We start from the raw sequence: 22,304 nt of genomic DNA on the forward strand, positions 1-22,304 counted from the left end.
GCTTTTCTTCCTTTCGCTTCAGTATGTGCCCATTGTTTCTATTTCTTATCGAAGCGGTATCCTCTACACAGAATCGTCTATGAGAATCCCTTTAAATCTTTAAGATCTTTCGGAAACTTGGACGTCTTAACGATGTCGGTACTACATCGACGAACGAACCGGCCAATGTAGCCAAACAAAGACCGTAAGATCAATAGATCGCTTCTCGTTCTTATCGAGTCTTGCTAATTTCTGGAGCGGACCATAGTTAGTTATAGACTAACCATCATCAGTTTCAAGCAAACTTCTTACGAGAAACGAACGGATAATGCGCGTCGCGCATGAAGCGCTTTGTCAGAAGTACGTAGCTTTTATGGATCATTTACTCGAATGACCGAGCGGTACGTGCTTTACCACGTTTTTACTGTTCCTATATTTTGTTATTTTTGCTTTACGGCGCAGACGAGCAACACAGTCATGTCCTCCATTGTCTCACTGACTTTATGTCATAGCCTATAAAAGCTTTAATTGGCAATTCGCAGACTGCTCGAAATGGCAAATGCGATCATTTTCAGATATCGTGTTGCAAAAGCATAAAACTTAATCTAATCTTTCGAAAACTATCTTCAAGTTTAGCTTTCGTTTAAACATTTAATATATATAATATCATTTTTCTTTACAGTATTTACAATGATTTATAATACCTCATAATAAAAATAGTATCATAAGGGCAATATTTCGCTTGAACATTTTAATACAATATTTAATAAAAGCGTGTCAAGAAATCTATTAGCGTCGATTTAATAAAAAAAAATTACTTAATGTGTAATGCAAATTATACTACAAACAATTGTGCTTTTTTATATCTTTAATATTCTACATAAAGATTATATCTAAAACTTATTTAAAATATATACCTAATAATAATTATATTTACTTTTTCCAAAATAAAGATAGTTGTGTCGCATTAATAAGCTGTTACATACGAAATTGTGATATTATGACCTCAACGGAACTGTATTAATCTATTTAATATTCAGGAAACAATATATAATATATATACAATATATATATATATATATATATATATATATATATATTATAGTCTATTGTCATTTTATCAATTGATGACATTTTGTGCCCGGACTGAGGAATTTTCCATGTAAATTACGATACGGCGTAATGACATGACCCGATCAAATCAATAGGCATTAATTGAAATAGAAGCAAAGCAGACCGATCAAGGATCGTGACGGCTATTGCATTATGCAACACGGTGAAGACCGGAACATTTAGCCGGCAGAATATATGCAAAGGACGTAGCGAAGGATAACGTTGCTACATAATGGTCTGTGCAGAAAAAGGATTTTTCGCGCGGAAACTTTCACATGATTCTCTTATCGTGAGCAACTAGGGGGTAAACATTTCCTTAAGATAAGTTTTTCGTTTTTCAGGAAAACAAGATCATAAATACGTCTCGGAAATATCTTCATCGAGTAGTTGTGTCCAATCTCGACAGGATATTGAGGAGTATCAATTACAGTGATAATGTTCTATTTTGCTGCAGAAAAAGATGCTGTTTTATCTTTATTTTGTAAAAATTACTTATATCTGTTTATTATATTATAGAAATTGCAAGGAAATTATATCAAATATATTTGCAATTGTTAGCAGCTTTATTATAAAAACTGCACTGTATATAAAATTAATAATAATATATTATTTATATAACTATCATAGAATAAAATAAGCTATACTTTTACAAAATCTAAAACTTATTAATTTTTTTATATATAAGTTTGTAGTATAATTTTATATATATTAAATTATTATATAATCTTTTTACTAATTTTAAATCAATTACGTTCTGTAAAAATACTGTATTAAATATCGAAAATTTTTTCATAAATATTTTTAAGAATAAGTACTTTGTTTAAAAATAAAATTCTAACACAATCATTTCGTTAACTGTTATAATTTACAATAAAGATTTATTCAATGTATTATTTAATATTCACACAATTGTGTAAAAGTCTCAACACATGCAAACACGCGCGCATGGGCACAAATGCAATATTATTTTTAAACAAATTTGATATAAGGTATTTTAACATTTAATATAGGTGCACGTAGAATACGTAAATACGATTTGTGTACAATTTAAACCTGTCAGCATTCTAAATATAAAACAAAATTTGATCAATGTTGTATATTCACGAAAACAATAATGGAAAATATATATGTGTAGATTGATTCGATCTAAAAATAAGACAAATTTAACTCTCTGTCTAAAGAAGAATCAATAAATACAATAGTAAAAAATAAAAGCTCGAATTGGTTAGGTTGAAAAAATAATAGAAATATAATAATTTTAAAAAATGATAAAAATAAACTACACAAGATTTTTTTTGTTAAATGTTACAAATTGTTTTAAATTTTTTAAATTCTTTTACCTACAATTAATCCATCGTTTATTAATTCTATAAATTTCATACAAGGCAGAGTGGCTCATTTCCCTCAGCTAATTTCCAATCCTTCGATAACGTTAAATTATTACTCTAGATTACATAATCCAAATTGATAACCCAGGAGAAACTTGAAAAGCGGATCAGTTATTATCAATAACTCTGACTAAGCGTGTTAGGTATTGGATAAAGCTTTACAGAATTTTTAATTTGAAAAACTAATTAATAAATCAAATTATTATTCTAATATATTACATCCCGTGTTATGATATATTTTTAATTTAAATATTACAATATTGTAAGTAAAATATTATCAAAGTATCTGTGTTACATAATTTTTTATTTTCTTTTAAGTTGAAACATTTTACTTTATATTTTACCGTTTGAATATTTCAGGTGTTAATCGAGATATGCACAAAGCATAAATGATAATCTTATTTATTCGAGAGAAATAGCTTACAGATTAACATCATGCCCGAACGTATTCTTCAGAAATTGAGTTTCTCTTTCCCAAGTAGTGTCACCTGCATACTAAAGCAATCTAGGTCATACGATAATAATCTTTTTTTGCAGAGAATCGTTCAAGTAGTGGTATATAGAAAGCAAAAGACGAGCAGAGGATATAGAAGAGATTGTACAAATCCAGACTCGTTATTAAAAATTAAATTTGCGGTACCGCTTTCAGAACCTGGCCCCGATCCGATTCGTTTTTCTCGTCGATTTGATCATAAGTATAGACTAAGTATTCTTTTTAAGCGCAATAATTCTGGTCCTATTTCTTGTCATCAGTCTAAATGCTCAAACCGATTAATTCTGCAGCGATAATCAATTTCTATTTTGTGAATCAGTCGTATATAGAATAATATTATAAACATCAATAAGAATTTCTTATTTCGGTTTTCTACGGCAATTAAGGTCACGATGTAAGCAATAAATCTTTGAAGTTATTGAACTCACAACATGGACTATTCTCTTTATATGGATTTTTCTGCACGAACGAAGAATAAGTAGAAAGTTTAATTAAGCCAGCTCTACTAGCACAAAGGAAAGTACAATGAGGCGAAGAACAAGAAAGGCTGTCGACAATTAAAATATTCGACCAAAGTAGGGGAGGAAATATGAATTGGCTTTGTCAATAACGCGTGGGTGAATTATATAACTTTTTCAATAATAACCCGTCGATGCACTCTCCACGATTTGCTTTGTGATGTTCATGGCCTTTGACCAGAAAATCCACGTTTTCTCCTCTTTTAGTCAACAAGCTGACGTCATTCATTGGTAACGTCACGTTTTTGAAACAGCTGTCGCGTTCTATCGTAAACTTTTGATCGAAATAACAAACTGCAAACATGCTAGATGATTTCTTCAAATTTTTGCATCAATAACAAAATTCATGTCTTTTCCGGTGACAAACTTTATCGAGCGAAGTTAGATGAATCAAGTTTGGACAGCAGAGAGACGAGTCCTCCAAAGCAGCTTCAAGAAAGTTTTTGGCTTACTCTTGGGATCATGCTTGCCAACCGTCCATAAAATTACAGTCAGCTCGTAAAAATGAATCAAAACTGAACATTTGCATTTTAAGACGTAAGTAAAATAATAAAGACTTTTGTAAAGATATAAAAAGTAAGAAAATATTATTTTTTTCGCGTATTTTTTAAATTTATCGATAGACAAATAAATACGATTCAAACATAAAATTAATTATTAATGAGATTATTAAAAAGATTATGTAAGCTTAAAAAAAATTATAATTTTTGATAACATATAGGTAGAGTTAGTTATTTCTTATATCGAAATATAAAAATTTTGTTTTATTTCTTATTACGAAATAAAAGTTTGTTTTATTGTACATTAATCTTTTGTATAAAGAAATTCTATACGTGATAAATACTTGTAGGTCTAGGGCAGCATGCACATAAATCCAAATACGGTAATTATACAACACATGTATGTCAATGGATCTGATTGATGATGCATAATAGTAATTCATTAATGTGATTTAGCGACGAAATGCTAATTTGTAAACCAATCTTACTCGCCATTCATATTTGATTTCGTAAATGGCAGAACTCTCCAATTAGCAAATGGATTTTCTGCAACGAATACCAATGTTTGAAGCCATAAGCGGCAGAGACCTTCCAAGCTAATGTGTGGGCAAACTAGCTCATTAATAATATTCTCAAACTTTGTGTGTATGTGTGTGTATATATGTGTGTGTGTGTGTGTGTGTAAGATCATAAAAGTTCACTAATAATCAAAATAAGCATAAATGTTGCATTACTATTCCATATATGAAATCATAAATATAAGAAATTTCAATTTTAGTAATGGCTAATTCTCCTATAGAAAATTTTCTCTGCATAATTAAAAAGACACTGAAATATTAGTATTACATTTAAATCCAGAACAAATTTAATTATAATTGTAATTATCAACTTTCGTCAATATCAGCTATATTTGCTTATTTTATCTTTCTTCTCTTTTATATCGATGTATCTTTGCATATTTTATGCGTATTTGGTGTGCAAATATGATACATTCTAGAATTTGATAGGACAGAAATATGCGTATATTATAAAGTTGTCAAGTATATTGATAAAAGCATCGATAGGAATATTGAAGATACATATATGATTAATATTTTACAAGAAAATTAATGAGAATCTCATTCATATGAACATTTTGCAAGTATTGTTAATTTATTAAAACTTATACTTTATTTTTACAAATCCATAAGTATTGTAAAAAAAATTTATATTCAATAATTTTCAAGACAATCTGATAATTGTTTTTATTTGATTACAAACAGAAATTAAAACATTTTTTGTTTTATTAATATTTCTTTATCAACGTATGTTCATTCTATCATAAAATATAATAAAATATATTAAACAATTTATCTCATCATTTTTATTGCTCGGCAATGAATGATCCCTTTTTTTCTCGTTATTCTCGTTAAGATTTAATATCCGATCATATATAATTTCTATCTTCTTAATGTAAAATTAGATTTGTTAAGAAGTTTAATTTTGATATAAAAACTTAAAATTTGTATAGCAAAACATCATTATAAAACATCGTAAATATACATATATTTAATTATTATATCTTTGGTCCCATCTTTATATTGTAAATATTTAATAAAAGATCTATTATCGTGAACCTCTCAACTTCAACCTTCAGCAAAAATTTACTAATTGAATGCGGATTAATCCTTTTTAGATTAAGCTTTTCTCTCAAGATTTCAGCAACACAGTACGAAAAGATATGATATAGATGAGCGTACATTACTCTTGGATATTGTGCGTTTATGTGTAATAAGTAGTATTTTTATTTTTTATATTTGTTTTCAACAAGGAACAAAGTGCAGCTATCAAAAATTCATACAATTTATAATATTAATACTTAACATATAGAAAAGAAAAATTCGTATTTCTTTAAAAATATAAAATATGCCAAGTCTTCTCTAAGATTTCAAATTGTTATAAAAAAGTAATAAATAATCGTCAATTATATATTTAAAAAATAATTACAATAAAGCAATTATAAACTAATGTAAAAAAGATAACTGGATTAATTTTTAAGAAGGTATGTATTTTTTATATCATAATTTTATAATTTATAACTGTACATATAGTACGGTTTAAAAATGCTACACGAAGAAACTGTCATTCAATCGAACAATCTCGATCGATTTGTTTAACAATTTCTGTTAAAATTCTTGTTACATGACACACACACACACACACACACACACACGCACGCACGCACGCATGCACGCATGCACGCACGCACACGAAATTAGAAGAGTTTCACTAACGTAACATGAAGTTTCATTTCTTTTTTTGAGAATAAAGTAAACTCGCCGGCTTTTCCATTAGCAAGATGAAAACTAGAGACGACGTATGGCAATTGTAATTACGAGGGTAATTCACAGAGTAACACAAGATTTTGACGAAGATGAAAGAGGAACGGATTATGTGTGCTTCATCGCGTTATATGATAAATTTCCCACTAATGCGACGCAATATTTCTAGATTGCTACATTGAAGATAAACGCAACCATTTCAACGATGTAACAAAGAAATACGTACTACAAAAGTTGGAAAATCTTTCCTGAATTTCTACAACAGCTGTCGCACAAAACGCATCGCAAGAATTCTACTTTCTTTACATAGATCAGACACTATCTATCAACCATCGTACTCACCGAACGTAGGATATCATTGAAGGTGAACGAAGAAGATAACGAAGATAATGAAGAGTTCCAGAAACTGATCTGAGATACGCGGTAGCGGGAATTACGAATTAATTTGAAAATACCCGAGCGCGAAACGACGAAAACTCCGTCATCTTTGAACAAGAAGTGTGCGTGTGATTGCGTGTCGGGGCGCGGACTGAGCGACTGGGAGCACAGTCGTCTCCGGTTGTCCCACCCCACGGTTTCCTCAACACCATCCCCTACTCGGTTCATCCCCCTCATGCTTTCACCCCCGCCATGAAGCTCCAAAGCTCCCAGACCCCACACTCCCGACACTTCCAGTACCGTCCGTCGTCAGCGCCAACGCCCTTGCGCACTAGGGACGTCTGCGAAGCGTGGCACCTCCGGTCGGTCCTTTGGTACTCGACACCTCGAATTGTGTTCTCTCTCTTGGCGTTCATCCTCGAATCTACTCCACATTTCCACCTGCCATGTATACTTTCGCTAACACCTATTCCTTTTTTTCGAATTTAATCCTCTCCTCAGCTTGCCGCGAAGCGTTTGTCGAGAATGGAGTCTCATGGCACCACGTAATAGTCGACGCAGGGTGCGCGTCTACATACTACTGTTACATACTGCTCCTACTTGCTACGAAACAGCTACAGCATCGATCTGTAATTTGAATCATGTCGCAAAAATTTTCCGGTTCGAAACGCTCGAAATATCGAATGGCATGGTTTCGATTTAAAATACAGTATATTCGTAATTTAAACGAACAGTAGTTAGGTACTTAAAGTAACGCGCATATTTTTGGCACAGATGGTGCAACAACCAACTTAAAGTTTCTGAAACCATTCTATTTTTTTACGAATAAATTTAAATAAACCGCAAATATAATTATTTCATAAATAATCAACTAATCGTTAATCAGATATAATTTCATTTTTTCGAAAAGTAATTTTTGATACACTGTAAAAAATAAAATGTTAATTTTAACTTATAGTTGTATAGTAGACTTTCTGAGACATGCAAAAAAATTAAATTAAAATTAACACAAACATGTTAATATATATAAGACTACAAGTTAAAATTAATATTTTATTTTTTACAGTGTAGATACAGAATAAAACAATTGTAATATAGTTATAAGTTATAACCAATCTTATTTTACTATATTGATTTTTTTATTATGACCTCGACTTTTTATGCTATAAAATTAATATATTTTTTAAATAATTTTGTTATATCAATATAACATTTAATTGCAATTTTATATAGCAAATTAATTTTTAAATTAATCTGTAAATTAGTCTGTAATACTAAAGAAAATGGGATCGTCAGAAACATATCCAATCACTCATGATCAAGCTGATTCTCCGATCTCCACTTTTAGTTACTCTAAAGATGCCTATTATCTTAGTGCAAGCTTTCATCTGACTTATCTCTGTCAGCTCGACCCACAGTTTTCTACTTCAATTTTGTTCTCGATCTATCTCTCAAATCAGCCGCAATTTCCAGCTAACAATTTCCATTCATCCATCGTATTTTCTTAATAAATATTTATTTTATATATATATATATATATAGTATATTTTAGTCATTATATATTAAATATTATTCTCGACAAGAAAATACACTTTATTTACTGAAGTATATGTACAAATCTCTTTCTCTCTCTCTTTTTCTCTCTCAAATTAATTAATAATAAATTTTCGCTAATTCTGTTATATATTATTACGTTCTAAGTACTCCGATAATTACATTTGTAAACAAATAAATTTACAAAAAACTTTTATTGGAAAAATAAAAAAAAACAGTATCAGTTACATAACTTTATGTCATCAAAGAATTTTGAAAAATATATCTGTTCTTACTTTCCACTCAAAGTTACTAATGGTTAAGGTGCTATCGGTAATTCGAGGTTAGTGGAGTGTCAAAAATGGGCGAAGAGTATAAAATGCTCCATTGGGAACGAGTTGGGCTAGAATTCTCCAAGGTTTGAAAAAGAATAACGAAAGGAGTTGAAAAGATCTTATCATTCCATTAAATCAAATTTATCATCATAGCTATAACTTCGTAAATGTTGAGACTTTGTCTTCTCTTATATATGTATTGGAGAGATATCTTTTCTCTCGGACTATAAAATTTTAACTCAAGTCAATATAGCAAAGTATCTGACTCGGGTTTCTTCACTAAATGAAACTTCCAGTCGTAAACGCAATACGAATTGCAAGTATATTTCTCAACCTGTTTAGACTGTCTTGGTGAAACGCAAAGAAAGTGACAGCTTGATTTTCAATATTTTCGGAAACGAACTTTTTTGTGACAAAAAGTCTACAACATTCTTAAGCTATGTGGACATTTCGCTCCAAAGATAATCCATTAAAGTGGTTAATAAAGAACGATTTCCAGTAACGATTTTGCTCAGACTTCACTTAAGACCATTTCCATCCTCTAAGCTGGATAAACCAGGATCAATGATAAGCTTCTCGAATCACAGTTAGTCACAAAGTATACTCTACTTCGATTTTTCGATCATACAGCATATAAATATGAAATTGAAATTGTAACATTCAAAAATTCATCGTAAACTTTTACATAAAATTTTAATAGCTTATTCAAACAGATATACTCAGTAAACGACATCTTAAAATAATAGATAAATGCCGACCATTAACAGTTATAACTATCTCTCATTGTTAAGTTAACGCAGAGTTGCGTGTAAGGTTTATATCTTGACGTATAAAGCACTTTTTTTATTTTCTAGCATCTACGAAGAGTGGCAGAGTGTACTTGCGATGCCTGGAAATGGCGTTTTATCGTAAAACGCATACGCATATTCTCGGGGCACTCCACGGAAGCTGACTGAATTGGGTTTTGGCATAATACTTCTTCTTTTTCGCATTTCTCTTCCGGCGGAATATTCTAAACGTTTCTTTTTCATCGAAATATAGTCTAAAATGCGTTAAGAAATACCAGTTGCAATCCACATTTTCGCGTTTTAATATCTTAAAAAAATATGAAATTTAACCTGTTTCTAAAAGAGAATGCTTATAACAATTGTATTAAAGCAATAACATAACTTAGGTACCTAGAGAGAGGCAAATGAGAGAACGAATCATAAACGTTTATCTCTTAAATCGTAGTTTTTTTAAAAGCTCTCGTATAAGTACCCACTTGCAATCTCATATCAGTAATTGAGTGTCTCATATGCAAATGTTCAGGAAATCCCGCGCACCTAGTGATAATTGCATCACGTTTCTTAAAATGCGTAAAATGAAATCCATTCGTAGCTCTCGTTCCATATCGTCGTGTAATTGCATTACGGTATTTACGTCGTCAACGAGACGCTTCGAAACCAGGCGCTTGAAAGTAATTTCCATGAAATAAGGATGAGAGGAAATTCTGTCGTGCGATCAAGTAAAACACTTTGCCTATGTATTTCGAAACATAATAACGTCTTTTGTAGCACAATAAGCTTAATCGAAACTACTTGTTATGTTATGATTGCTTTCATTTAAATTAGTAAGTACGCGGAAACCATCCGATTATAATTTCAATTAAACCTTTATTACAATTATTTCGAAATAAACGTAATTTATTTCCCTTCAAAGTAGTCGTAATATACAAAGCAAATGAAATACTACATTATTATGCAAATTCCGTCCTTAAAGAAGAGTTAAAACGTTAATGAACAAATGCTTGAGAGCTCATGGGAAGAAATAAAATATCATTTTTCTATGAAATCTGTATAATCGCTTACTTTTCCGATCGATCGAATAAATTCATAAACATATATCAACTTCTATAAAAGCCATACTTTACATTTTCCATGAATGCTCAATTTTTCCTTACAAAAGATTGGCTCGGCATATATTAAGTCAAACGAAAGTATTAGATTATTTCTATATTGAAGTATGTATATACACGTATAAGAAAAATTGCGAAATAAAATTCTGTCAAAAGCTATAAAAAAAAAATCAAAACCGTTCTTTTTTAAAGCAAAATGAAATAAATTTAATTACATATAATCATTTTTAAAAGATTAATAAAATATTTTTAGAATATAAATTACAAAATATAATAAATATATTTATTACATTTCTTTTATAGATCTAATACCACTTTAGTCAAGAAATTCTTGAAAAAAAGGGAAACTTGGCATTTCCTCGTATCAGCGTATCTAACTGACATTTAAACAAGAAGAATCAGTTGGTATTCCGGATGTTAGTTAAAGGGTTACTAGAGCAGGCGTGCAAGGAATAAAACGTTTCGTTACATGAGAAGAGGCGAAAGAGAACGTAGAGAATCACAGGAAATTGCTGCCAAGAAAGGACTCGGAAAACTTTTGCACCATAGAATCAAGAGAAACTGTTACAGTGATAAAACTTAAACGAGGAAATATGATTAAATTTTACTTGAAACACAAAATTACGAACGACATTATTAATGATTTTAATTCATATAAAATAATTAAACATGTTTCAATATTTAATCAATATATCAATTATTAACTAAATATTATTAATGCAAACAAAAAATTTTCAATTAAATATCGTCAATGAGACATAAAATCTCGGATATCTATATTAAGACATCCTCGTTACCTCCAAAATAAAATTAAAATTAATATACGTATTATATACCTAAATATACATTTTACATTTTTAACAAAAGTGCATTGCAAATAAAGTAAAGATTTTTATTTTCAATGAAATAAAAAATTTGTTGTTGTCGTTGCAGCATTATCACGGATTAGCTTTAATTCTTCTAAAGATCGTAATTACATTAATAATAAGAAAAAAGGAATATTCACTACGTGGTTATATACCTAGGGAGATAGAGTACCATCATTTTTACCAATTTTTTACAAGATTATTCTAAGTGCAACTTTCTGCCACTGACTTTATTTTATGCCTTTTATGTGGCGTTTTATTTGGCTCTGGTCTTATTAACCAAGCTTACAATTTCATCGATAAAATGTGAAATAACGAATCTCGAGTTTCGCGATAAGATGTATTAGATTTACTCAAATTAATTTTGTAACCATATTTTCATTTCTTATAAATGTATTCACTAATAAGTAAAAATTTACAAAATTATTTTTCGAATGTTTATCTTTATATTTGTTCCAATAAAATCTTTTAAATAAGATCAATGAGATCTTATGTCGGAATAAAAGTATCTATGTTAATACAAATTCTATTTCTTTCCTTTTTTTGGATAGAAATAAAATAAAATTAAAACAATCATATCATCAAAGAATATATATAAATATATATATATTTTTTTTTATTTTTAAATATAAGACAATAAACAAAATACAGTTGAACTTTTATTTACAAGATATTAAATAATAGTAAGACAAATTATATTTAATTTTAAAAATAAGGCAAGCGATAAAAGCACTTAAAAAAGTAACAATAATTAAATTTAGACATTCCACCTTTGTCATTGGTCAAATTTAACTCGAGGTAAAAGTGTTCATTTTATTCGATGAAGGCCACATTAATGCTTTTATATACCATATCGTATTTCCGCTTATTTGAAATTTTCAGAGTGCATTATATATTCATCACTAGTATCGCGAAGAATATTAAAAAAAAACGAAATATAAAGAAATAACCATGATCCATATTTATCTAGGTTATGTATATTTTACATTCTAATATCATATAGGGAAAGGAAGGTAAGATGAGGGTAAGATAACGATTGTTAATTTTTTAAAGATAATAATAGATAAAAAGCAGATGCTTAACTTATTAAAGGCTTTAGGTAATAATACACAATCTCTTATAGTTTGAATTCAATCCGACTATAAAAATAGATAATATATTAAGAAATGTGTTTTGGAAGCATTCATTTGTAATTTTGCAGTATTTGTATACTTGTATAAGGAATAACATAATTATAGTAAATACTTTCATTTTGTTAATAAAATTACAATATTGTGTAACTAAAAGCAAATACAATAACATATTAACATTGCAATGGTTTTATTAATTAAATAAAAATATATTGTGGGTAAAAGATGAATGTTGTGTTTGGGTACGATGAAGTAGATTGTAGGTTATATACTCACGCGTGACCACGCGTGACGTTTTCGCAACTCAATAATAAATAATTTGATTAGATTCAAATTTTTCTTCCCACAATACAATCAATATGACTAATATAGACATTTCTATGAAAAAGAGAAGAATTATGTAATATGTTACTGTATGTTACATAGTTTTTCATAATACCTTTATAGTATCACAATCCAAAATTAACATTTATATTTTATAATATAGCTTTTACGTTCGTTTCATAAAATATCTACTTTCTTATAAATGTATTCACTAACAAGTAAAAATTTACAAAATTATTTTTCGAATGTTTATCTTTATATTTGTTCCAAAATATCTATTTAAAAATAAGGCTAATTATAAACATTTTTCTGTGTGATATTAAGATATTAGATTTCATTTTTCTGTGTGATATAATTGTGATATCCAAGTTTAATTCTAATATTCTTTAATAATTTTATTTAAATCTTATTTTATTTTTGATTTACAATAGTAAGTAGGTATATTTTACTAATAAGTTCATAAATAATTACTACATACAGTACATATAATATATAAATATAATTATGTTAATGTTAACGTTTCAATAATTTTATTTTCATAAATTATATAAAGATTTTATTTTGTTTATTTTGTTTTATATTTTTCTTTAAAATTTCTTATAATATATTAAAACAATATAAAAACATTATAATAAACCTTTTTTTACTCATAAAAAGTATATTTTTAACTTAAATTGAACTTTTCGTCATTTTATCCACTACTAAAAATCATGTTATCTACATATGGGGGCAAAATGATGAAATTGATGTACTTAAAAAAAATTAAATTTTAAAGAATTATAATTTATTTAACAACTTTATAATTTTTAAAAATGATAACTAAGACTGTAATGAACTTAAAAAAAAATAAATCAGTCTCTTTACCTCATCATAGAAATTAGAAAAAATCGACAAACTTAAGGTCGTCATCTTATCCTCCTTTCCCCTACATTTATACATAGATATATATTCAATACGCGCATTTAGTTCTTATTATAATCGTAATACTATGGTAATGTACTATGGTATGCAATTTTCTGAATTGATAGAAATAATTAATATCAGTTCTTATACAGACATAATAATATCTAATTTAACTATCTGATTATCTTATTATGAGATATATACGGTGTATGTTATTATCGAATTTATAAAGATTACTTCGGTCACAAATTATTTTTAACTCATATTAAATTTAGCTTTATCAAATTTAAAGAATTTCAATTTACAATCTCTTACAGTTTCAACATTAGTGCGTTTAGACCAGCTGCGCAAACTTTTTGTTCAGAATTCATCTTTGTTTCATCACTACTTTGCATCACAAGCATGAAGAGCCTCCATAATACAAGACTTAAATGCGAAAAAAATATTGAAAGTTTACAATGGCTTTTGGAACGACATTTTCCCCGTTTTCTTTTTCTACAGTTTAACGCGTTATTCTGTAGAACACAAACTTTTTTGATAGTAGATCGAAATAAAACAGCTTTTCCACAGCCATCTCCTTCATGTGCTATTGAGTTTGTCGATTTCATTTGTAACTGATTAAAGTTTTTTTCATTCACAGTGTTCTACCATAGCATATGTTACAATGTGTTCATAGAACAGTGAATTTGTCCTACCGGGAACAGGATCGAGTTTTAAAAGGCGCCATTACAATTTATCAATCCTAAGACATTGGTCTTTACTTAGTGATCAATGGAATCCATCGAATTGATCTTCTTCCTTTGGCACATTTTTAACTTTCGGAAAAAAACAGAATAAGACTACTAGAAAAGAAAAGATTGAGAAAGTTACTGTCTAAAATAACTAAAGTTAACGTTAGAAGTTTTAAACACTTTCGTCGATCTTTGAACAATCCGCATCGTAAACTTCTTATTTTTCTTTTATTGTTTAATTTATTGTTATTAAGAACAATGTATTACATATAAGGTAACTGGACTCTATATGTCTTTACTATAAGCTTTGTAATTTTTTTCTAATTTTTTGCTAAATCCAACATTAAAAATTAATGGTCATATTCAAAAGAGGAAACATTTATGAATGTTAATAAAAAATGAGACATTTAAATATTTAAATGCAGTAGAGAGAGAGAGAGAGATTTAAAAAAAGTAACATTTTGCATTATATTGAGTACTGTATATTTTCCTCTTTTACATAAAAAAAATGTTAGAAAAATAAAAAATAAAATGATGTAATATTATTTTTATAAGATTATAAGTTTATTAACATATTGTTTATTAATATGTAAGCATACACAAAGAACTATTTTACTTATTTACTTATATACTTATTTTCACGATGTTTAACAATCCGATAAATTAGTATCCATCATAATTTAGAATAACAAAAATATTAAAAAAAAGTGTTATATTTGATGTATGTATATTCAATATGCTTAAGTTGGCCTTGCAGTATGTTTAAGCTATGTTATTCTATCTTACAAAGAATTTCCTCAAATGATATAAATAAAACGTGATTAAAATATAAATTAAATATATAATATTGTAAAATATAAATATAGAGCTACAATAACGTGAATTATAGAAATTAATAACCCTCTTTTGATAGTTATAAGAAATAATTATTTATTTACAAAATATTACATCGCTACGACATTCTGTATTTTGTTTTATTGATAACAAAATCGACAAATTGATACAATCGAGTCAGACGGACAACTCGGACAATCTACATAAATTACTATTGCTATCTGTTGAATTAATCGTGTAATTATCTACAAACAGAAACAGCGAATAGGGCGTTTTGAGTACGTCCATATTGGATCCAGTTATCTTAAATAAATTTAATGCTATAATAAAGGAAAATCGTATCATTTTTCTTTAAAAAAAAATAGTTTTTTAAATGTTTTTATAAACATTATTTTTAATAAATATATTTTTATATATAAAAGATTAATAATTTCTCTTTATGAAGTGTTTTTCACATTGAAGTGATGACTAATACATCTCTTCATATTTAGAGTGCTATCTAGCAGATTATTTTAATAGCTATTGATATGATAGTAGTTTATAGTTCAGAATACAATTGCTACGTAGTGATATACGCTGCAGTATTATATTTCCGTGTAAGCTCTGCGAGCGATGCAGGTGGAAGTCGGTTAGAAATTTGCAAGCTCGCAGTAATGGTTTCTAAAGTGAGTGCATGCATCGATCATTGTCGGTTCGAAGATAATATAAATTATAATGGACATTAGAATAATATATAGAACACAATATTTGGAAATTGATGTAAAATTGATAGGCAATTAAATAATTATTCTTTCTCAAAACATTTATCTATTATTTTCATTTATATTAATTGTTATGTATGATTATATTGCTATATATTGTACTTTTATTTTAAAGAGTATTACAAACATCTATTTAAGTGTAATACAAATATCTTAATTTTCGCAATTTAAACACCTTCGATCTTTAATTTCTATTTAAATATAAAAAAAATTGTCTTCTTTCTTTATTGAAAATATTACATAAATTATAATTATACAGATTTAAAATAAAATAAAATAGATAAGATCATTATTATGCACATTAGCACTATGCAATTTATTCTACATTATTTTGAATTGCAAGAGATAGAAATACTAATCTCTAGCAAAGCATTTAATTGTGCAAGCTGGTATTTATAAATATCATTATTTATCCATTAATAGATGACCTATTTCTCGGTAGAAATTCGAAGTAATTGGAAATTAGAAGTATTTTAGAAAGGAGTAGAAAAGAGTAGAAAGGAGTATTTTATCGTCTATCTTAGCGATAATTCGTTCAAGACGGTTATGTAAAACTTAATTCCTTTCTACGTAAAAGAAGTTTAAATTAAGAAATTAAGTATTATTATATATACCAAAAAAAAAATAGTGTTTCAACTTTGTACAAAAATGCAATATATGTTATGATAGCAACCAAGTGACAACTTAATAAACATGTTAGTCCGTAAAGATAATACAGAATGCGAATAACACAGTCTATCTTATCGCGTCGTAAAAATAAAACCAAAACTGATTTCTAATTGAACAAAGCGATACGCGGAATCGAATGCTTATCGTTTTCCCAAAACATTTCGCAGCATTTTCGTTATCGTTCGCCGTAAAAGTGTTGAACGGAAATCAGATCGCCATTAAACTTACATTTCTTCGTTGTCTTTTTATCTCGATATCGAGATCATGGTCACGTGTGAAGAAAAGGAGTTTTTTCCATTTTACCAAGCAGCCCGATCGGAGTATTTATAAATCGGCGAGGTATGGAAATGGCGTGTCCGCATATCGTATAGTCGATCAATACAAATCGGATCACGGCCGAAGCTTGCCACGAGTAATTTCATTTCTGAATTGAGACTAAATATTGATGTAGAGTAAGAATTTTAATCAAATAGAAAAAAAAAATTTGTATACTTCTTTTATTAAAATCTTTCGCTTATCAAATTAAAATCTTAATATAAAAATAAATTAAAAATAGAAATGTATTCTTTTTTAAATTAAAATTTCTACATGAATTATACTTTTTCCATTTTACTACAAATATAAATTGTTTTTATAATACCATGAACAATTATTATTATATGAAACATTCCAGGTTAAATATTAATATGATATGTATGCACAAAATTTCTAATATCAATAAATTCCAGCAAAATATTTTTAATCTTCTGCAGCATCTCTGATTAATGAAGATATAAAATTATGCAATTGTTGGATATAATTACACTGTCCACACAGAACTTATTAGATCTTGTTTATCCTTATTAGATTCTGATCTGGACGGACCAAAGTACTTCGCTTTATTATCTAACATTCCGTTTATTATCTAGCATAAAATCTCTTTTTTAACGTTCTAATATTCAATGCCATACATTCTTCATGATAATTATTGCACAATATTTGATCATTTCTCTAAACTTTTAAGACAATGATGTAAAATATAAATAAGTTTTAATATTGTAAATACAAAGTTTTAATAAATTCGGCAAAATCATAATTTTTTATATTACACACACAGACACACACAGACACACACAGCACACACAGCACACACAGCACACACAGCACACACAGCACACGCAGCACACGCAGCACACACAGCACACACAGCACACACACACACACACACACACACACACACACACACACAAATGTATAATATGTAGAGTATTCATTTGAAAAAATTATATAATTGAAAAATTATATGATGAATTATATATACGTATATAGATAATAATTTTCTTTAAACGCATATATAATTATAATCTAAACATTTTAATTGAATACAAAAAGAAAAAAAATTAAGCATTATTATGCGAAGTGCACAAGTAAATTTCAATAAAACTACGTGACAAACAGATGTGGAAAGAATCGTAAATAAATTGTGACCTTTTTTGGTACACATCATGAATTGTCTTTATACTAGAAATACCAAGATTTCATTTGACTGAATCGTTATACAGCAGCAGGTGTTGTACATGTAGATATTTAATCCGTTAATTTTGATGCAAACAGGAAGCACGAGAAAGCTAGCAACTGCGTGTCGACGAAACTGCTACTCGCAACAATTAAATTGTTCGCGACTGGAAGAGAACGAATAAATGATGTAAGAGAAAGTGGAGAATTGTGCGCAGAGGGCGCACTCTAATTGGGCGCAATCTACTTTTCCAATAGATGAAGACATCACCGTGATGAAATTTTTAGAAAATCATCTTTTTAAGATATAACAAAAGATACGACGTAAATACATTGCTAGCTAGAGAAAAAAATGAAACCACATATTTTCTTGTTATTTTAGCATTCAGAAAATAAGGTGGTAAGTCCGTATTTTTAATTTATTTGTTTAAAGTTGCAAACATTAAAGTACATTAATATGCATCTTTTGAGCTGTTATTTATTAAATTTGATTAGGAATTGTTAAAATAATCGTATTTTATATCGAATCAAGTCGAGGCAAGCAACTGTGTGCAAGCGTTTTGAAATGCCTATCTTCCATATACTGTATGACTAGCACTAATTTTTTCGTTTCATCTTGACATTATTATTTTATTTTGCCATTTCATTTTGCCAAAGTTTATATGTGCATTATTATCACATTAGTTTTGTATTTTTTCTTAATATATTGTATATAATATATATTTAAAATATATTTAATATATATTTATATTGCAATACAGTGAATATATTTTCTGATTTCTTTGTCAGCATTCCACAATTTACTCATTTCTTACGATTTTTGTTTTGCGCACAATTATCCAATTCATGCGTACAATTACCCGATGTACGAGAAATTTTTCCGTTTTTTTCTTTTGATTAAATACAACCTTATTGAATAAAAATCAGTTCGATATGAGGATACGTAATGGTAGAAAAATGTTTATAGTTTCTATTTCCATACTTCTATCGCTTTAAACTTGGAAAACCATTCCAGGGCAATAAATTTCCCTTAGGTGCGCACAGTTCCCTCATTTTCTCCTATATGTAAGAATTCATGTCGATGGTAAAAGCAGAAATTGCTAAAAGTTAGTAAATGAAAATTTCCGTATTAAGACCTTATTACATTTCATCAGCCATTAATCATAAGCCAGACAATACCGAATATTTCTGCAAGATCTTAAAATATGAAGAAACTCGGTGTAATTCTATCTTTCAGTATTTTCAGAGAATCGATATTACAGGTATCTTTTTAGCATTTCTATTCTATACAAGGTTTTGTCAGAGAGATCTGCAAATTTTCAAAATAATTTATATTTATGGTAAATTAATTAATATTTTTTTGAATTAACAATCTACTTTGAATAGCTATATTTTTAAACAAAAGTAATTTAACTTTAAATTTCATATAGTTAAAAACAGTGGATTTAGATATTATTTAGATATTATTCATTATATATTATTATTCTAAAGATACGTTCTAAATAAATATTATAAACGTTATAAACAGATTTTAAATATTCACACACAATAGAGCAGATCATAAATAAACTTTTGATTACATAAGACCTAAAGATTGTTAATGTCTGAAATGGAATTAATTCTTGTCTATCACTTTCGGAATTTAAATCTAATTACTTATTCTGTGTGGTTGAGGGCATTAGCTCCTTCAATATTGGATCCGCCGAAACAGCACTTATGGTTGCCTTCGCATGCGAACGATAGGAGGATAGATAACGTAGTACCCATCTATATATATGGCAGGTTCCCAAAGTTGGACGGTCGGATTTGTCGACGGTGAAAAGCCAAACTGAGCAAGTGCGATCAAATAAAGCTTGTAATGCGACAGTGAGAGTAGTTGGATCGGTATGTGCAGTAAGTGCGTCTACATAGAGATATGGTAGTACAGTATAAGTTACTATGGAACTTTGGGAAAGTTTATGGTTGATGCCTACACTTGAGAATCTCGAAGCGACATTAGCTTTTCCGATTCTGCTTTAATCCTAGTTGAATTGTCTTTCGCTTGATTTATTGTTCTGTTATGTTTGGTTGTATTTTAAACCTTCGAAAAACTATCGATCTCTGATACCATACATTTTACGCTATAACGGTATCATATAAATAATTTATTATAATAATGTATATTGTAGTTTCATGAATTATTATAAAAAATGTTCTTTTATTAACCTTCTGAAGACCTTTTTTATTTTAAGGGCTAGAACTTTTTTGTCATGGGGTTGAGTGACAAAAAAGATGGCGCCATTGTCGAGTCCCCTAAAGGGGTGATCCTCTATAGGTTAGTTAAAGAAACTAATTCTAAATGTATATGTACCTATGTGTATTTTTAGTTACATCCAGAGAAAGGTTTCTTCGATTTAAAAAAATGTTTCTTTGCTATCTGGTTAAAGAAAAAGTTTCTTTGATTTGTGAACGTCATTTAAATTAAATAAAATTTATTTGATTTAAAGAAATTATATTCAAATCCAAAAAATGAAGTTCAAATTATAATTTTTTTCTTTGATCATAGCAAAGAAAAATTTCTTTAAATCGAAGAAATCTCTGGATGTTCAAATATATACAAATGTCTTATTGGTTATTACTATTTAGTATAAATTTTTCGAGTTTAATAATTGAAAAATAGTCTCTAAAAATTTAATAATTGAAAAATAGTTTCTAAATATCGCAATTGGTATCACGAAAAAGTGCATTCAGATATGCGATATCAATGCGCTTGATTATTGGTATAGCTATAAAATTCTCTTCTTACTCCATTTCTATTATCTGAATTTATCGTTACTTTTTGCGTAATACTTTTAAAGTTATATTGCTCAATGAATACCTGTCAAAGGTTTTATAGATGCTGAGTATGTAACTCTTATCGTAAAATGTCTTATTCACAGGTACTTTGGTTTTGTATTACGAAGATTCATTGCTTGTGAAGACCTAACTTTATAAAAAATTGTCATTTTTATCTACATTGCAAGGATGCAATATATTAATAGCCTTTTGCAACCTTTGAAAATAGCCTTTTCAATCAGATTGATTTTAAATGTTACAAATAATATAAAAAAAACCTATTTCTGTAATCCTATTATTTTATTTAAAACAGAATTTTAATCGAGTTTCTAAATGCATATACAAATCTCTCATTACATTTGCCTATCTATATAATCGAAGTCTCAAAATAATTTTGCAAAAATGAAAAGGAACGAAATGTTAAAATGTTTTCTGTAATAAATTTTTTTCTTAATGAAATTATAATATATATCTAAAATAATTGCATTTTATATCAATTCTAAAAGAATAATTTAAAAAAATAAATCATAATCCTTAAAAAGTTCATTTTTTCCTTTTTGTTTCGTACAAGAAAATTGTTATTATTGTGTAAATCTGATATTATTTAACAAAATTTACTTAATAAATTTCATTGTTACATCGTAACAATATGCGTTGATATATATCAAAGTGAAATTTTGCCTCTGCGTTTTTGTGACATTCCTAGAAATTAATAGTACCCACAGACGCCTATTAATATCATTAAAGTTCAGGCCTGGAAGAAGATGCGACCTGCCTCTAACTCCGTAATTTATCGGATGCTTCCTCTGTCGGACTTGTTTTTCATTCTCATAGTTGCCTCGGAGTTCTACCTTACGAGAAGGAACTTGTTCGAAGTTCGAGTTGAAGATGCGCTCAAAGCCGGCAAAAGTACTTTAATGATACAAATATTGGTTTGGGAGAGTCACCATTAATATCTCCATATTTATGAAAAAATAGGAATAGTAAAATAGGAATTCAATAAAAGAAATTCAATAAAGAATTATGATTTCTCATCTTTAATTTATTTTTCAAATCAATCTTTTATTTTACTTTTTTGAAATAAATAAATAAAAAGTAATTCAATATTATGTATCTAATATGTCACATATAATTTATACAGTTTGCAAAAGTATCGACATTTCCTCAAAAAGATTCGTAATATATTTGCAAAAATAAATTTGAAATTAGGAATTTCTTTCACATTAACGAAGAATCATTAAGTCAGAATATTAAAACTAATGATTTGTCAAACTGCTGAATATTAACTTTTCACAATGAAAAATGCTTCTTTAATTTACGGAG

The 22,304-nt window shown here is 28.3% G+C and overlaps 1 protein-coding gene across 7 annotated transcripts in view; it reads right to left on the bottom strand.

Moving 5' to 3' along the window:
• LOC105154884 (uncharacterized) overlaps positions 1 to 22,304 on the bottom strand; it is a 346,927-nt gene that overhangs the window by 57,762 nt on the left and 266,861 nt on the right. For 2 of the 7 annotated variants that reach the window (XM_087407367.1, XM_087407387.1), the window contains exon 1: positions 6,655 to 6,942. The exons of the other annotated variants lie outside the window; for them this stretch is intronic. In XM_087407367.1, the coding sequence (XP_087263493.1) occupies positions 6,655 to 6,927 (273 nt within the window). In that variant the 5' untranslated portion in view covers positions 6,928 to 6,942. Of the gene's footprint in view, positions 1 to 6,654; positions 6,943 to 22,304 lie in introns of those variants that run through there. 7 annotated transcript variants of the gene reach the window in all.

This window comes from Acromyrmex echinatior, chromosome 1 (assembly GCF_024713525.1).
Source record: "Acromyrmex echinatior isolate Ae372 chromosome 1, ASM2471352v2, whole genome shotgun sequence".
Taxonomy (NCBI): Eukaryota; Metazoa; Arthropoda; class Insecta; order Hymenoptera; family Formicidae; genus Acromyrmex; species Acromyrmex echinatior.